Below are 14,613 nucleotides of genomic sequence, written 5' to 3' on the forward strand. Positions count from 1 at the left end.
GAGCCATGTCCCCCGCTAGCTATGGCAGGAGGAGGAGCAGGTCATGGAGCAATACAACAAGGAGGCTTGAGCCCAGGGTAACATCTGGCCCTCCACCTCACCAGCATTTTGTGACGTAATGTGCACGTCTCCCCTGTGCTTGGAGCCCGGCCTACCATGACAGCAGACATGTTTATGTGGGGTCTAAGAACAATCTGTGCTCTGACATGACATAGAAGAGCCAGCAGATCAAGTTCAATTGACTTTATTTTTTATTAGAAGATGCATTGTAAGTTCTCGTACAGGTTAATGTAGGTTAATTCAATGAAAAATAAACAAAATAAAAATATGCAAAAAGATATGAATGATCTGTTAGCTATCTGTTAGTTACAGACCTAACAGATTAGAAGTCACCAACAACTGTGACGGGCAGGGTGAGCGACTAAAAAGGAAGCGATCACACCAAGTCTCAGGGGAAAAGGATGGTTTAATTGAAAGTGCGCAAACCAAAAACCCGTGCAATAGATCCAAATCAAGGATATAATGACCAGCGGTCAACTCCGCCCACCTGAGGGACGCACACGACGTAAAAAAACAACAACAACAACAACCGCTGTGGACGGAGGCGACCGGTAGGGGGCCGCCTCACCGTGACAGACCCCCCCACCAAGCCGCACTCCCCTCCACTGGGTGTGTGGCACACAGCAGCTGCACACAAAACATGAAGGGGCAGAAAGGCAGGGACAAGGCAGGAACACACCTGCAGTCCGGGAGCTGAAACACAAAACATAGAACATTACTTAGCTCACCTCCCTGGGCGGGACCCTGGACCGACTGGGCTGTTAACAACACAAAACCACGCCCCGGTCGGTCACAGGGTCCTCATGCCCTAACCGGCCTTTGGCCGGTGAGCCCCACAGGTGTGAGGACGAGGAGCTACGGCTCCTTTCTCGTCCCTAGTGTATGTGTGTGTGTGCAGGTTACCTCCCCGAGGCGTGGCTACTTCATCTCCTGGACCTACCTCCTCCCAGAACTGACCCCTACCTTCTGCTAGGGGTCACCCCAGCCTCCTGGGGAGCCAACCCCTCCCGGGGCCCCTCATCGCAAGGTGGACTCCTCCACCCAGGAGCGTCAGAGACCAAGGCCCAGAGCACCCCCGTCGCGGGCTGGGGAACAGCCCCAAGGGCCTCCTGGTCACCCCGGACAGGATGGAGGATCTCCATCTTCAGCAGGAGCTTCTCAGACCGGAGCCCCATGGTCCCCAAACATCCGGGGGCCCCAGCCCTCTAGGGAGGGGCTCTTTACGACCAGGCTCCGGTCACCCCACAACATAAGGGGGCTCCTGCCAGGTGGAGACCCCCACAAGGTCCAGGAACACCACGACACCACCAGGGGGAAGCACCTGCACAGAAAACACACACACACACACACATACGCATACACACCCACACACACACCAACATAAAACACACATGCGCACTTACCCTGATCCCCCTACCATGGGGGAGGGGTCGCCGTTCCAGATCAGGAGAACCCCCCACATTCCTGGTCAGGGCCTCGGCACGGGCACGGGACCACAGCCACACAAACGAGCAACGCAAACAGATTCCCACATACACAATTCCAATAACCATACAACATGAAGAGCCTTCCCAGGGAAGACTGCCCTGGTCCTCGCTGTGTCACACACAACACATAAGCACGGCAAACCTCTTCAAACAAACACCACGCAGACAAACACTCACCACGAGACATGACCACGAATGAAAGAGAAAGAAAAGGAGACTGGCGGCTTCCGAAAGCGGCTGGTCATTCTGTGACGGGCAGGGTGAGCGAAACAAAAAGGAAGCAATTTTTGCTGTTCCCCAGCCTGCGATGGGGGTGCTCTTGGACTCGAGCTCTGGGCGCTCCTGGGTTGGGTGGAGGAGTCCACCTTGTGATGGGAGGCCCCAGGAGGGGCTGACTCCCCAGGAGGCTGGGGTGACCCCTAGTGGAAGGCAGGGGTCAGCTCCAGGAGGAGGTAGGTCCAGGAGGTGATGTAGCCATGCCCCGGAGTATGCAAGAAAGCAAGAAAGTATGGTGACAGAAAAACCTCCCGAGCATCCCTGGCCTCACAGCCAATGTTTATATTACAAACATGTAAAAAAGACAGTTATATAATGCGCTGTCAGTTGTGTCTGCCAAAAATGTGGACATTTCAGCCTACAAGAACTCGACATCAAATTTGAGGAAACACGATGCGTAAGATGATAAGTTTGCCGTATGTATACTTTTGTGTAATGCTATATCTCTGAGGCATATGATTGTATGATGTAATTATTAAATGTAACGCAGTGCAATACTAAAAACCAGTTCACACTCCGAGTGTACACACTAGCAATATATGATGATTAAGTTTGCTACAAATTGATTCAGTTTGTAGCTACACGTATTGGCTGACAGTCTCATCAGTTAGTGCCTTTGTGGAACACATTAAAGTTACACAGGCCTAATAATTAGTAACAAACAAAAATACATATTATTTATAATAAATCATTTTTATATATTATATTTATTTATAATACATTCTTTTTGTTATCATTAAGTCATTGTTTCCAGTAATTCAATTTCCCATGATGTAATTTATTGACACGAGACTGTACTCATGCATTTACTCACTACTTGAGTAGCTTTTAATCAAAGTACTTTTTTACTTCAAAGTAAATTTTTGGATGCATACTTTTACTTTTACTTGAGTAACATTTGGTTCAAGTAACAGTAATTTTACTTGAGTAAAATTGTTGAATATTCTACCCACCTCTGTTGATAGGTCTAAATAATGCAGCACATGAATATGGGAATACGCAGGTCTCTACAACACACATTAAGGAGCATGCATATCTAAACAGCAGAACACACAGGAATATATATATATATATATATATATATATATATATATATATATATATATATATATATATATGCATGCATGCATTCACTATACAGTTCAAAATTACAAGAACATGTATATCTACTACTACTACTGAAACACACAGGAATACATGGATATGCATCAATGTAGGGTGATTATACAATAACACGTATTCCAATAAAATCACTTAATACTGAGTACATGATAAAATCACTTAATACTGAGTGTCTTTAGTGTTGTGTCTTTATATCAACCACAGATCACATATTGTTCAAATTTCAGAGGCATGGTTCAGCTTAGGCTAGGGGTCCCTTGTCCTGGTTCCTTAAGGGCTGGAAAACTGAATACTGGTTTTAGGAAAAATTACCCTTTCCTTGGTTGGTTTCCAATTCTGTGTACAGTTCAGATTTGGAGTTACAAAGATCTCTGAAATATTTGCATATCCAGTTCTGGATTTTAACACAGGACTTCCAAGGTGTTGTAAATTGGGTTTAAACCTTGGGCAATCAGATAAGGCTGGAGTTTAGAGATTTATGAGTGCAGGTCCTTCCTGAGTTGTGAGCCCTGTGTCCTTCAAAGGAAAGTTGATTCTGACCAGTATTCTTAGATGGTCTTTCTCCCAGTTCAGGAGATCAGATAAGGTCAGAATTCTAAGGTTTGGGAGACTAAAACCATTGTGAATGTGGATTCCTTAGAGCCTGGTGATGGGTGGTGAATCCCAGGGTTTACCTGTACATACAATCAAAGGGATTTGGATGGATCAGTCTCTCACACTCAGCGGGGAAAGGAGTCCTCTCTGGGTGTGATAGTAAAATGGCTTTGGCTGTCTCCGCTACACACGTTTTTCCACCAGATTTTGTGGCAGGGGAACATTAATGAAGTAAAACATTACTGAAGCTACCAGCCATGCTGGTCGGCTCCAGTGCCTCCTTCTCACCTGTGTGACACGGGCTTTCAATAAACAAAGCACAAACAACACACTAACTGAAGAGGGTTTTGGAGTCAGGCGTCATTTTGTCAAAAAATCCAAAGGAATTAAACTTTATTAACCGATCAATGGAATACAACAGGTTACTAACAAGAACCTATCTCCCACTCAAGCATGCAAAACCCCCAGTGCATGCATGTACCTGTCTCCATAAGAGTCTCTTAACGGGCCAGATCACCTTGGGTGTCTACCTGCATGTCCATTTGGGAATTAGCTCAGGCTGTCAGTAGTAGTCCCTACATATGTAGTGTACTGACGTACATAATCCAAAAAACAAAATCCCGGCAAAGCATAAAGAAACAGAAGTTGATAAAGTAGCATTGAAATTGAGGAAAATATAACCGCTTTCCTTTTTCTCTATGAAATTTTGCGTATATCACTACAATTGTTAATACAATGCTAAATCTGTGCTGTTATTCTACTGGTGTTATACTTTTACTTTTGCTATTAAGATTGAAATGGTTATTAATTTTGTTGTTAATTTAAATTATATAGGGCAAGATGGTTCTCATCATGCAAATGTACAACATCTCTAAATATTCAAGGCTGTGTAAAGTTTTCTTTTATTTGCATGTGGCAGTTGGAAAGTAAGAAGCCCTTAGCAAGTGCTACTTTCAGTGTCAGGTGTGTGGTACTTGGTCTTCTCAGATAACATCAAATCTGTCACCCTCTTCCTCTCAGCTGTGCGCTCACTTCGACACATCAGTGTGTTCTTCACCTGTTTCCGGAACTCCTTTGAGATTAAATAGTACACAAATGGGTCCAGACAGCTGTTGAGGCTGGATAGGCACAGAGTGATAGTGTAGAGGGCATAACCAACATCATCCTGAAACCCGCTAGCAAGAAGAGACCAATGCACCATTAACAAAATGTTACTGGGAGTAAAACATACCAGGAACATCACCAGCACAGTAGTCATGAGAATGATAGCCTTCCTTTTATTTTGGCCTCGTGTTCCGTCTTGTCCTTCTGAGGACATTCTGGAACGCCTGAAATAGAGGAAAATCCTCACATATGCCACTGTACACACCACACAGGGAACTACATATCCCACAATGCCCATAGTCAAGAAGTAGCTAATAGGAATATGTGATTGCTTGGAGTGAGGGACATCATGGCAGGTGACTATTTTTGATTTGTTAAGCTTAACATTAGCAGTCTGGTCATACAGATAGAGGGGCACAGTGATGAGCCAGACGGTGAACCACACACACACTGACACACACACTGCGGCCCGGTTATTCCTCTTCTGCTGGGAAAATGGGTGCACTATTACCCAATAGCGCTGCACACTGATACATGCTATAAAAATGGTGGAACAGTACATATTGCCATAGAAAAAAGCAACCAGGACTTTACACAGAGGCTCCCCAAAGATCCAGTTATTGCCGTTGAAGTGATAGGCAATCTTCAGTGGCAGCCAGATGATGAAGAGCAGATCGGCCAGTGCCAGATTCACTAATAGGATGGATGCTGGGTGCTTCTTCTTTGTTCTGAAGATGAAGACCCAGATGGCCAAAGTGTTGGTGGGCAACCCCACAATGAAGATTAAGATGTAAACGACTGGGAGGAAGACTGTGGTGAGACTGCTGTCCAGCACATTCATGGCAGTAGTGGACAACAGTAAACCCTCTGAGTTGTTTCCGACTTCAGTGAAACCAGCTGCCTCCCACTTTGTATCCTTTTCTGTAGTGAGTAAAAGAAGGTCATGGATCATAATAACCACAGTTTAAAGCTCTTAAGTGCCTACTTACAGACCATTCTAACCACTTTACATAGATGATACAGGCCTTGTGTATATATATATATATATTCCCCATTCTCAGACTCACCACATTAATATTATCATTTGTTCTGATCACCAGCTGAGCTCATTAACATACAGCCACACTTGCCTACTGTTTGAAGTCTGCGCCATTTTAGTTGCTTTGTTCTCCATAGGAGAACTGAGATTACAACTGAAATTTACTTTCCTCCCCTTTATACACACTGGTTCTGGTTTAATTTGAATGAGACTGATTTTAATGAATGTGATTAATTAATTAAGGTAAAACAAATTATATCTACTTTAAAGGATTAGTAGGTGAAACCTCTAGAGTGGTAATATAGATTCTGCCCATTTAAGTCCTTACTGGATCAATACAATGATCCACATTTTGTATAGTAGTTTTTTTTATGTGTTCAACCACTGATGCATTAGGAGCAGTATGCAAAGATAGTAACAGTATCCTCAGTGAGGTGAGAAAATCTGCTGAGTGATCTTATTAAAAACTGTTTCCACAAATAGATGACTTCGGAATTATCAGGCTGGGCTCTTTGAAGCACTAGGCAGTTATTTGGAAAGTAAAGTCATTGAAGTAAAGAAAAAAACAGACGGAGCCATTCCAGAACGGAACAACCATGAACACACAGCTGTTGTTGTACATGTCCATGTGCTCTAAGACCATAGATTTTATGTATTTTGAACTATCTCAGTCAGGTTTAAAATAACTGCTATATATAAGAAATTAAAATGATACAATTAGTGTTAAAACTGCAGCCATTTAATTTATGTACAAACAACATGTACTGGCTACAAAAGTACAAGTACTTTTATTAATTCACTATAAGTAATCTAGAACCCCAAAAGGTAAAGCATGCTTAAAGTTCATTAAAGAATAATAATGTATTTTTAAAAAGGTTTTTGTGACTGCTGTCCCTTTGAGATGCAGGGGGTATAAAATGGAGAGGGTTGTGGGTGCAAACCTCCAATGGTAATCAATGCTAACACCAATTCCCTCTAAAGTATCCCATCTGCTGCGCATGTTTATGATAAACCTCTAACAAACCAGCTATTGTTTATAGCAAAGAACTATGGTTAGGTATATTGGTTTTATAAAGCCAACTTTATAAAGTTGGTTAGGCACTGAGCTGTTTGAGAAGTGAGTTCTTTTAGTTTCTTTCTTTAGTTTAGTTTCTATAATTTGAAGTCAGATATTTTATTAAGTTTTATGCATGTCAATCTTTCTTCTGCACCTATGTCTGTGATTGGTTGTAGGCAAGCAGGTAGGGTAGCTAAAAATCATAACTAAAACCCCTAAAAGTTTTTATATAAGAAATCTAGCACAAGATGGGTATTAGATACTAGCTCAATTAACCATTGTAAACGTGACATTGTTGAGTTATCACAACTGTTGTTCATTATAAACCATTCTGGAAACTTACTAGGTTTATGAGGCCATGGATAATGATTCTCCTCAGGATCATCTGCATCTATTTAGACAAATATAATAGGGGTTCAAAGGTTTTTTGCTTTAATCATACAAGAATCATTATTTATGGTTAAAATGGCATTTTACAATTTCTATACCTTTCTATCACGGCTATATCTTTCCATAGCAAAGCTAATGCTTACCATTTAATGCCTTCATAGTCATGAGTAAATCCATCTTTATCCAAATCCAGATTATGTAGGCTGTATTGATCAACTGTCACTTTGGAGTGACTTTGGTTTTTTTTTTCTTATTCTGGCTGCGTGCACGTTGTCTTATCTTCACTCTGGTTTCAAGAAGATCTGAACAGGCTGCAAGCACAGACGTAATAGAGTGTGTTGACATCCAACCCAGTGAAGAGAGCCAAGATTTGTACTATAGGAGGAAATGATGGGAGGGACCTAACTGTGATGGTCAAGGGAGTGCAAAAAAGAAGGCAGTGATAATGGCAGTCTCAGAGAAAAGGAAGGATTTAATGACTAAAGTGCACCAACACAATACCTGTCAACTAATCCAAATTAAGGCTACAATAATCAGCAGTCCAGAGTTGTATAGTAACGAAGTAGAACTACTTCACTACTGTACTTAAGTACTAAAATGCTGTATCTGTACTTTACTGGTGTATTATTTTTTTCTCCTACTTCCACTTTTACTTCACTACATACTTTCCATCAGTTTAATACTTTTACTTCGATACATTTTTTACGTGCTGTATAGTTACTCATTACAATTATAAATATGTTAGCTGGCGCTGTCACCGGGTCAAGCGATCAGACTGTCTTATAAGAAAACTTGCTCCGGTCATGTCTTGTTTACTCTGCTGTTGCCTTCACTGAACACTTGTGCTTCGTAATCTAGGTTCACTTGACACGTCGTCACTGCCGCAAGGGTCCGTGTGGCAAAAATGACGCAATCGCGGTGGCTCCGCCCATGCGAGTTGGCCGTACGCGCGGTCGCGATGTGAGGTCGTGCATCTCTCGATTTTTGTGCGTGCAAAGTTATAAGGTGGAATTCATGCACTTGTACGGCACTTTGAAGGTCCATTTTCAGTATTTTCCAGCACCTTCAGCTTAATTTACATATTTATACAAATACACATATACTCGAAATTACTCCAAATAATTCGCTTTTTGTCTCATTAAAAGAGATGGTATCGTGTTTGGTAACAGCAGAAGAGCAGCATAAGTGCTGCATAATAAGCTTGTACATACGTTTTAATGTACATATATTGACACTTTCCACACCTTCAACATCGAGTGATCGTGGCGGTGAGGTTGAGGAAGGAGACCACCCTGGCCCTACCTAGAGACAGTGTTTGCGTTTGCTGGAGTGAAAGTAAATTCCTATAGGATGAAGTGCTATCTCTGCCTCCCTAAAGAGGGTGAAATATTGGCCTTCAAAAATTCACCTTCGAACTTGAAGAAACACATCAATGTAAGTTACAAATATAATGCACAGAAGACACACCAGCTTTTTTACACTCGCCACCCCCTCCAGGTTCAAATCTCACTCCAAGCGATCTTGAAAAGTGGGCAACCCTGCTAATTATGTTCATGACGTGCTGCAGTATTCACTTAACATTAGCTGGCAATCATAAAGGCGATGTCACGCTGAGTTGTGTTTTTAGCAACAGTAAGCAGTGTCTCTTTTCGTGCTGACTCATCATGTGCCCATTTTTATAGTGTAGTGTTTTTATAGGGTAAGGGCATTTATTGAGGATAAACACAGGGCAGTAGGCTCACCCTTAGAATCCAACGAATGGATTTTACGTCCAAAATACACCTCGTTTTCTCAGCTAAATTACTTGTACTTCTGCGTCAAACGTAGCGGGAGATAGGTTATCTGTTTTTTGCATACGAAGTGTTAAGCCCAGTTTTTTAAGTTGCTACTTGTTTGTACATGCAGAACACATGTATTTGTGGTCTTTGAGATCTTTGATTTGTAAGAGATGTATAAAAACATTTGAAACTGATGGCTTTCTTTAATTAATTCAAAGCACAACACTTGTACTTTTTACTTTCAGTACTTGAGTAATAAATTTTTAGAATAAACTACTTGCAATACAAAAAATGCTGAATACGTCTGTACTTCTACTTAAGTAAAGTTTTCAAAGAATACTTCAATTTCTACTCAAGTCAATTTTTTGATAGAGTACTTGTACTTTTACTCAAGTATGGGTCTCTAATACTTTATACAACACTGCAGCAGTCATCTGGTACAAAGACAAGACATATATAGACAGACAAACAACCCTCAGGTGTCGGGTTCCCTAATGGGCCACACCCACCTGGAGGACGAACACGATGTCACAAAGACAAGATAAACAAGAAATACCGCTGCTGCTGATGGGGGCGGCCAGCAGGAGCCCTCCGCACTGTAACACTAACTCGCTGCATTTTGTTAATCAGATTTGATCTGATCGGAAAACCATAAACCAAGTATTGACCCTCAATACTTCCATTAATACACTGCAATTATCAATCTGAAACATAAGTGTTTCAGATTTATACTTTATAAATTTCAAATTTATACTTGAAATAGCCATCTGGGGACAAAACATGATAAGATGGTGTAATGCAGCATACGCTGTGGAATGTCTAGGTTGACACAAATGCTGAGGAGAGCGAGATTTTTTAAGGGGAATTCCATAATCAAAGTCGTAGTTACAGGCAGGGGTTATAACGGGCAAGCCATCCAGGTTAGACAGATACATAGGCATGACTACACGGGAAACAACAACAACAAGGCAGGGTAACTAAGAACAGACAAGAGCAAAACACGAGAATAACAGATAGCACAAAATAACAAACTCTCGAATGGCACCGATCACAAAGAATACAAAGATCCACAAATGAACAAAACATCCGACCACGGGCTAGGGAAACACAGGGATATAAATACACAGAACTAAACTAGACACAGGTGGAGACACTGATGACACGGGCTTGGCAGATGGAGGGAAACTATGGTAACAGACAAGCAGGGAACAACACAGACACGAGGAGCAGGAAACCAAAGTGACAACTAGAGAGGGGGGGCGTAGCCCTACGTGACAGATGGTGAATAAAGTGCATGTTCAGTCATGTACGGTTGCTTCAAAAGATAAATAAAAACATTTAAAAAGCATAAAAATGAAAAACATTAAATGGAATAAAATATTGAATGGTATAGAAAGCTTTTCCACCTCTGGGCTGCAGCCCCCAGTGGGCCTCATAAATATTTCAGCAAATCTAATTACAAATTTTACAGATCTGTAAGTTATTTGGAAAAATAAAACATTATGTTTAGGTTGACCTCATTGATTGGTTTGTCATTAGAGTAATTTGACTGACAAGCCTAGCTGGTGGATTATAATAGGATATATATATATATAATAGGATATAATAGGATATGGAGTTCAAATAGGCTACAATCAAACCTATATGCTAAAATGCCATAAAGAATAAAATGGACAATAATACTGCAGATGCACCTCAATTCTGCACTATATACTAATATTATAATACTATGTATTATTCTTATAGCATGTGTCACGCTCGGTGCGACTAGAAGGACGAGGTACGAGTCCACTCTTGTGAACACCGACAAACTTTATTCTTGTACATTTAAACATACAAGGTGGACTGACTCAAACAAAGACGAGCACAGGACACTGCGCGAGCACACATTAAATAGACAAACCACATAAACCCCACGTGATGACGAGATGAGCCACAGGTGAGACGAATCAGCACAAGACGCACCCATACCCACGGAGATCCACTGACGCAGACGAGTAGATGCAGACGACGTACACACACGCACAAAAGGAGGGGTCGGGGACCTCAACATGACAGAGACAATGGAAAGGGCGCGTGCAAGGCAAGGCCACGCAATTGGCTTTCAGTTCTGGGACTCAGAAGTTTACATTTCTGCCCGCATTAAATTTTTTACCCTCAATATTATTTACTCAGTAACGTGAGGGTGTTCAAATGTAGTGAAGTAAAACTACTTAGGTCAAAATTTACTCATGTAAAAGTAAAAATGACATATTTCAAAAACTACTCAGAAAATTACAAATTACTCATAAAAAGTACTCTATTACAGTAATGTGAGTAAATGTAATTAGTTACTTTCCACCCGTGCAAAATACTACAACAGAACACCGAACAACAACAGCACGAATAACCGACAAGGGGCTAGGAAAACACAGGGACTATAAGTACACGGAACTTAACAAGACAGAGCTGATCACACTGACAACACGGGCGTGGCAGACAGATGGAAACCAGGGCAACAGACAAGCAGGGCGGGACCAACGGGCAAGGAACAACACAGACATGGGGAACAGAGACACCGGAGTGACAGCAAAGAGTGGGGGGCGTAGCCCTATGTGACAGTACCCCCCCTCTAAGCGTGCCACTCCGGGGCACGCAAGGGCAGACAGGAAAGGGAACCAGACTAGGACAGGACAGGGAACCATGGTACATGGCGAGCGACAGGGACAAGGGACAGCGCACACAGGACAGGACACTACAGGACAGACCGGAGGAACAGAACAGGGGAAAGCAAGGCATGGAGATCGGGGCACGGCAGGGACCGGAGACATGGAGACTGGCCAGGAGCTGGGCCAGGGCAGGGCATTATAGGCAGGGCCAGGGCGAGGTACGGGAGCAGCGCCAGATGAGATAGGACTGGGAGCAGACACAGGAGTGGGGCCAGGGAACGGGGCAGAGGCAAACACAGAGGCAAAGACACTATGGACAACCGAGACAGGTACGGGCACAAAGTGAGTAACAACTTGGGGAACCGGGAAAGGGACCTGGAGGAACACACCAGACACAGACACAGGGACGGGCACATGGACACAAACAGGCACACACACAGGGACTGGGACCAACACAAAACCAGGGATGGAACATGGGAGCAAGGGGAACATGGGCATGGAGACAGAACAACCAAAGGGGGCAGCAAATACATTGAGTCCATGCCCATTAAAGGGCAGCACAGTCTCTGGGAAAACAGGCGGGGCTGGCTGACGGGCAGCAGGAACAGGCGTGGCCGGCAGACGGGCAGCGGGAACAGGCGTGGCCGGCAGACGAGCAGCGGGAACAGGAACTGGCGTGGTGGACCCCTTCCGGGTCGCGGGAACAGGTGCCGACGTGGATGACCCCTTCCAGGTCGCGGGAACAGGTGTGGATGACCCCTTCCGGGTCGCAGAAACGGGCCGCTGAAGCGACCTGACGTCCTCGGGGGGCGGGACCACCGGGCTGATGTCCTCAGGAGGCGGGACCACCGGGCTGACCTCCTCGGGAGGTGGGGTCAGCCACTTCTGCAAAGAGTGTCCACTACTCCCCCCCAAAAAATTCCTTGTGTCTCTAGGGGAGAGGCTGGCAGGATCAGAGGAGGGAGGTCCTCATCCATGGAGCAGGTGCTGACCACATAATGCGCTGTGGCTGTGGGGCTCTGATTCGGGGGCGTGGTCTTCCTCCTTCCCCGGTCTGGTCTGCGTCTGGAAGAACATACAGACACAACTGCTTCTCGGTGGCTTTCATGGTGACTCCGCCTTGTCGGAGGCATCGGGAGCTCACAATGACTTTTGAAAGCCAACCGAGAGCCAAGCCAATGCTCGTCTGCACATTCATCCCGCCTGCCCGAATCTCGTGCTATAGGATGCTCCTCCCTGTAGTGTTTATCAAGTCGGGCAGACACATAGCGCTTATTAGGGAGCTCGTCGCTAAAGATAGAAACCGAAAGTAACTGCGCTTTGTTTTTACACCGACGAGACTCCCTTGTACCCACAGCGCAAGGGGAATTCCTGTCTCTGGTTCGTTCGCACTGTAATACCGGAGAGTTAAACTGAATTGAACCAGCCAACAACTCATTACAGCGATTGAACTTACCAGAGTCTTGCTCCCTCGCTGTGTCCTTGTAAGGTTGGTTATTTTGTAACGTTCTGTGCGACGCATAGCATGGAGGTGGATACAAACGCTGAGAAGAGCTAGATTTATTACAGGGCATTCCATAATCGAAGTCGTAGTCACAGGCAGGGGTCAAAACGGGAGAGCCATCCAGGTTAGACAAGTACAAAACAGAGTAGGGTACACAGAACAAAGAGCAAATCACGGATAAGCAAAATACTACAACAGAACACCGAACCACAACAACACGAGAGAACGAATAACCGACAAGGGGCTAGGAAAACACAGGGACTATAAGTACACGGAACTTAACAAGACACAGCTGATCACACTGACAACATGGGCATGGCAGACAGACGGAAACCAGGGCAACAGACAAGCAGGGCGGGACCAACGGGCAAGGAACAATACAGACACGAGGAACAGAGACACCGGAGTGACAGCAAAGAGCAAAAAACCTGTATTATTATCAGGTTAAGGTTATCTTAATTATCTTATCTTTATTATTATAGGGTTAATGTTATCTTAATTATCTTATCTTCATATTATATTATGTTAAGAAATCATTTCTTGTTAACATACATTTGAGATCCAACATTTTATATCCTCACAGAGAAAATAGTCGTCACTAAAGTAGAAAAGTCATATTTATTAAAAACTAACTTCAAAATAATTCACAATTCACATTCACATACCCATATGCAGTCATTATATGAGCTCTGAGAGATTGCTCTGAATACTTTGCTCATAATAAACTGTTCATTAGTGCAGTGTAATAAGTGTGGAGCTGTACGTGAAATACACTCACTGACCACTTTATTAGGTACACCTGTCAAACTGCTCATTAACGCAAATGTCGAATCAGCCAATCACATAGCAGCAACTCAATGCATTTAGGCATGTAGACATGGCCAAGACAATCTGCTACAGTTCAAACTGAGCATCAGAGTGGGGAAGAAAGGTGAACGTGGCATGGTTGTTGGTGCCAGACGGGCTGGTCTGAGTATTTCAGAAACTGCTGATCTACTGGGATTTTCACGCACAACCATCTCTAGGGTTTACAGAGAATGGTCCGAAAAAGAGAAAATATCCAGTGTGCAGCAGTTCTATGGGCGCAAATGCCTTGTTGATGCCAGAGGTCAGAGGAGAATGGCGAGACTAGTTCGAGCTGACAGAATGGCAACAGTAACTCAAATAACCAGTCGTTATAACCAAGGCATGCAGAAGAGCACTTCTGAATGCACAACACGTTGAACCTTGAGGTGGATGGGCTACATCAGGATAAGACCACACCGGGTGCCCCTTCTGTCAGCTAAGAACAGGAAACTAAGGCTACAATTTGCACAGGATCACCAAAATTGTACAATAGAAGATTGGAAAAAACGTTGCTTGATCTCATGAGTCTTAATTTCTGCAGCGGCATTTGGATGGTAGGGTCAGAATTTGGCGTCAACAACATGAAAGCATGATGAAGCGCCATGTCATAAAGTGTGAATCATCTCAGACTGGTTTCTTGACCACAACAATGAGTTCATTGAATGTGGTGGAACCGACAATGCCGACAAATCTGAAGGCTAAAGGGGG

The 14,613-nt window shown here is 43.6% G+C and overlaps 1 protein-coding gene across 4 annotated transcripts; it reads right to left on the reverse strand.

The window, feature by feature from the left end:
* Positions 1–2,962: 2,962 nt before the first annotated feature.
* Positions 2,963–8,130, reverse strand: LOC143482327 (proteinase-activated receptor 2-like). Of its 4 annotated transcripts, XM_076980674.1 has the most exons (5): positions 7,273–8,130; positions 7,083–7,130; positions 5,238–5,564; positions 4,771–4,867; positions 4,476–4,611 (listed from the first exon to the last, which is right to left on the reverse strand). In XM_076980674.1, the coding sequence occupies exons 1-4, from the start codon at positions 7,304–7,306 to the stop codon at positions 4,794–4,796; spliced, it is 483 nt and encodes a 160-aa protein (XP_076836789.1). In that variant the 5' UTR covers positions 7,307–8,130; the 3' UTR covers positions 4,476–4,611; positions 4,771–4,793. The 4 variants fall into 4 exon arrangements, with proteins under 4 accessions (XP_076836787.1, XP_076836788.1, XP_076836786.1 ...); XM_076980672.1 differs by having other exon boundaries at positions 2,963–4,611; positions 4,771–5,564; XM_076980673.1 differs by having other exon boundaries at positions 2,963–4,657; positions 4,771–5,564.
* Between the last annotated feature and the right edge of the window lie 6,483 nt (positions 8,131–14,613).

Source organism: Brachyhypopomus gauderio, chromosome 18 (genome assembly GCF_052324685.1).
Source record: "Brachyhypopomus gauderio isolate BG-103 chromosome 18, BGAUD_0.2, whole genome shotgun sequence".
Taxonomy (NCBI): Eukaryota; Metazoa; Chordata; class Actinopteri; order Gymnotiformes; family Hypopomidae; genus Brachyhypopomus; species Brachyhypopomus gauderio.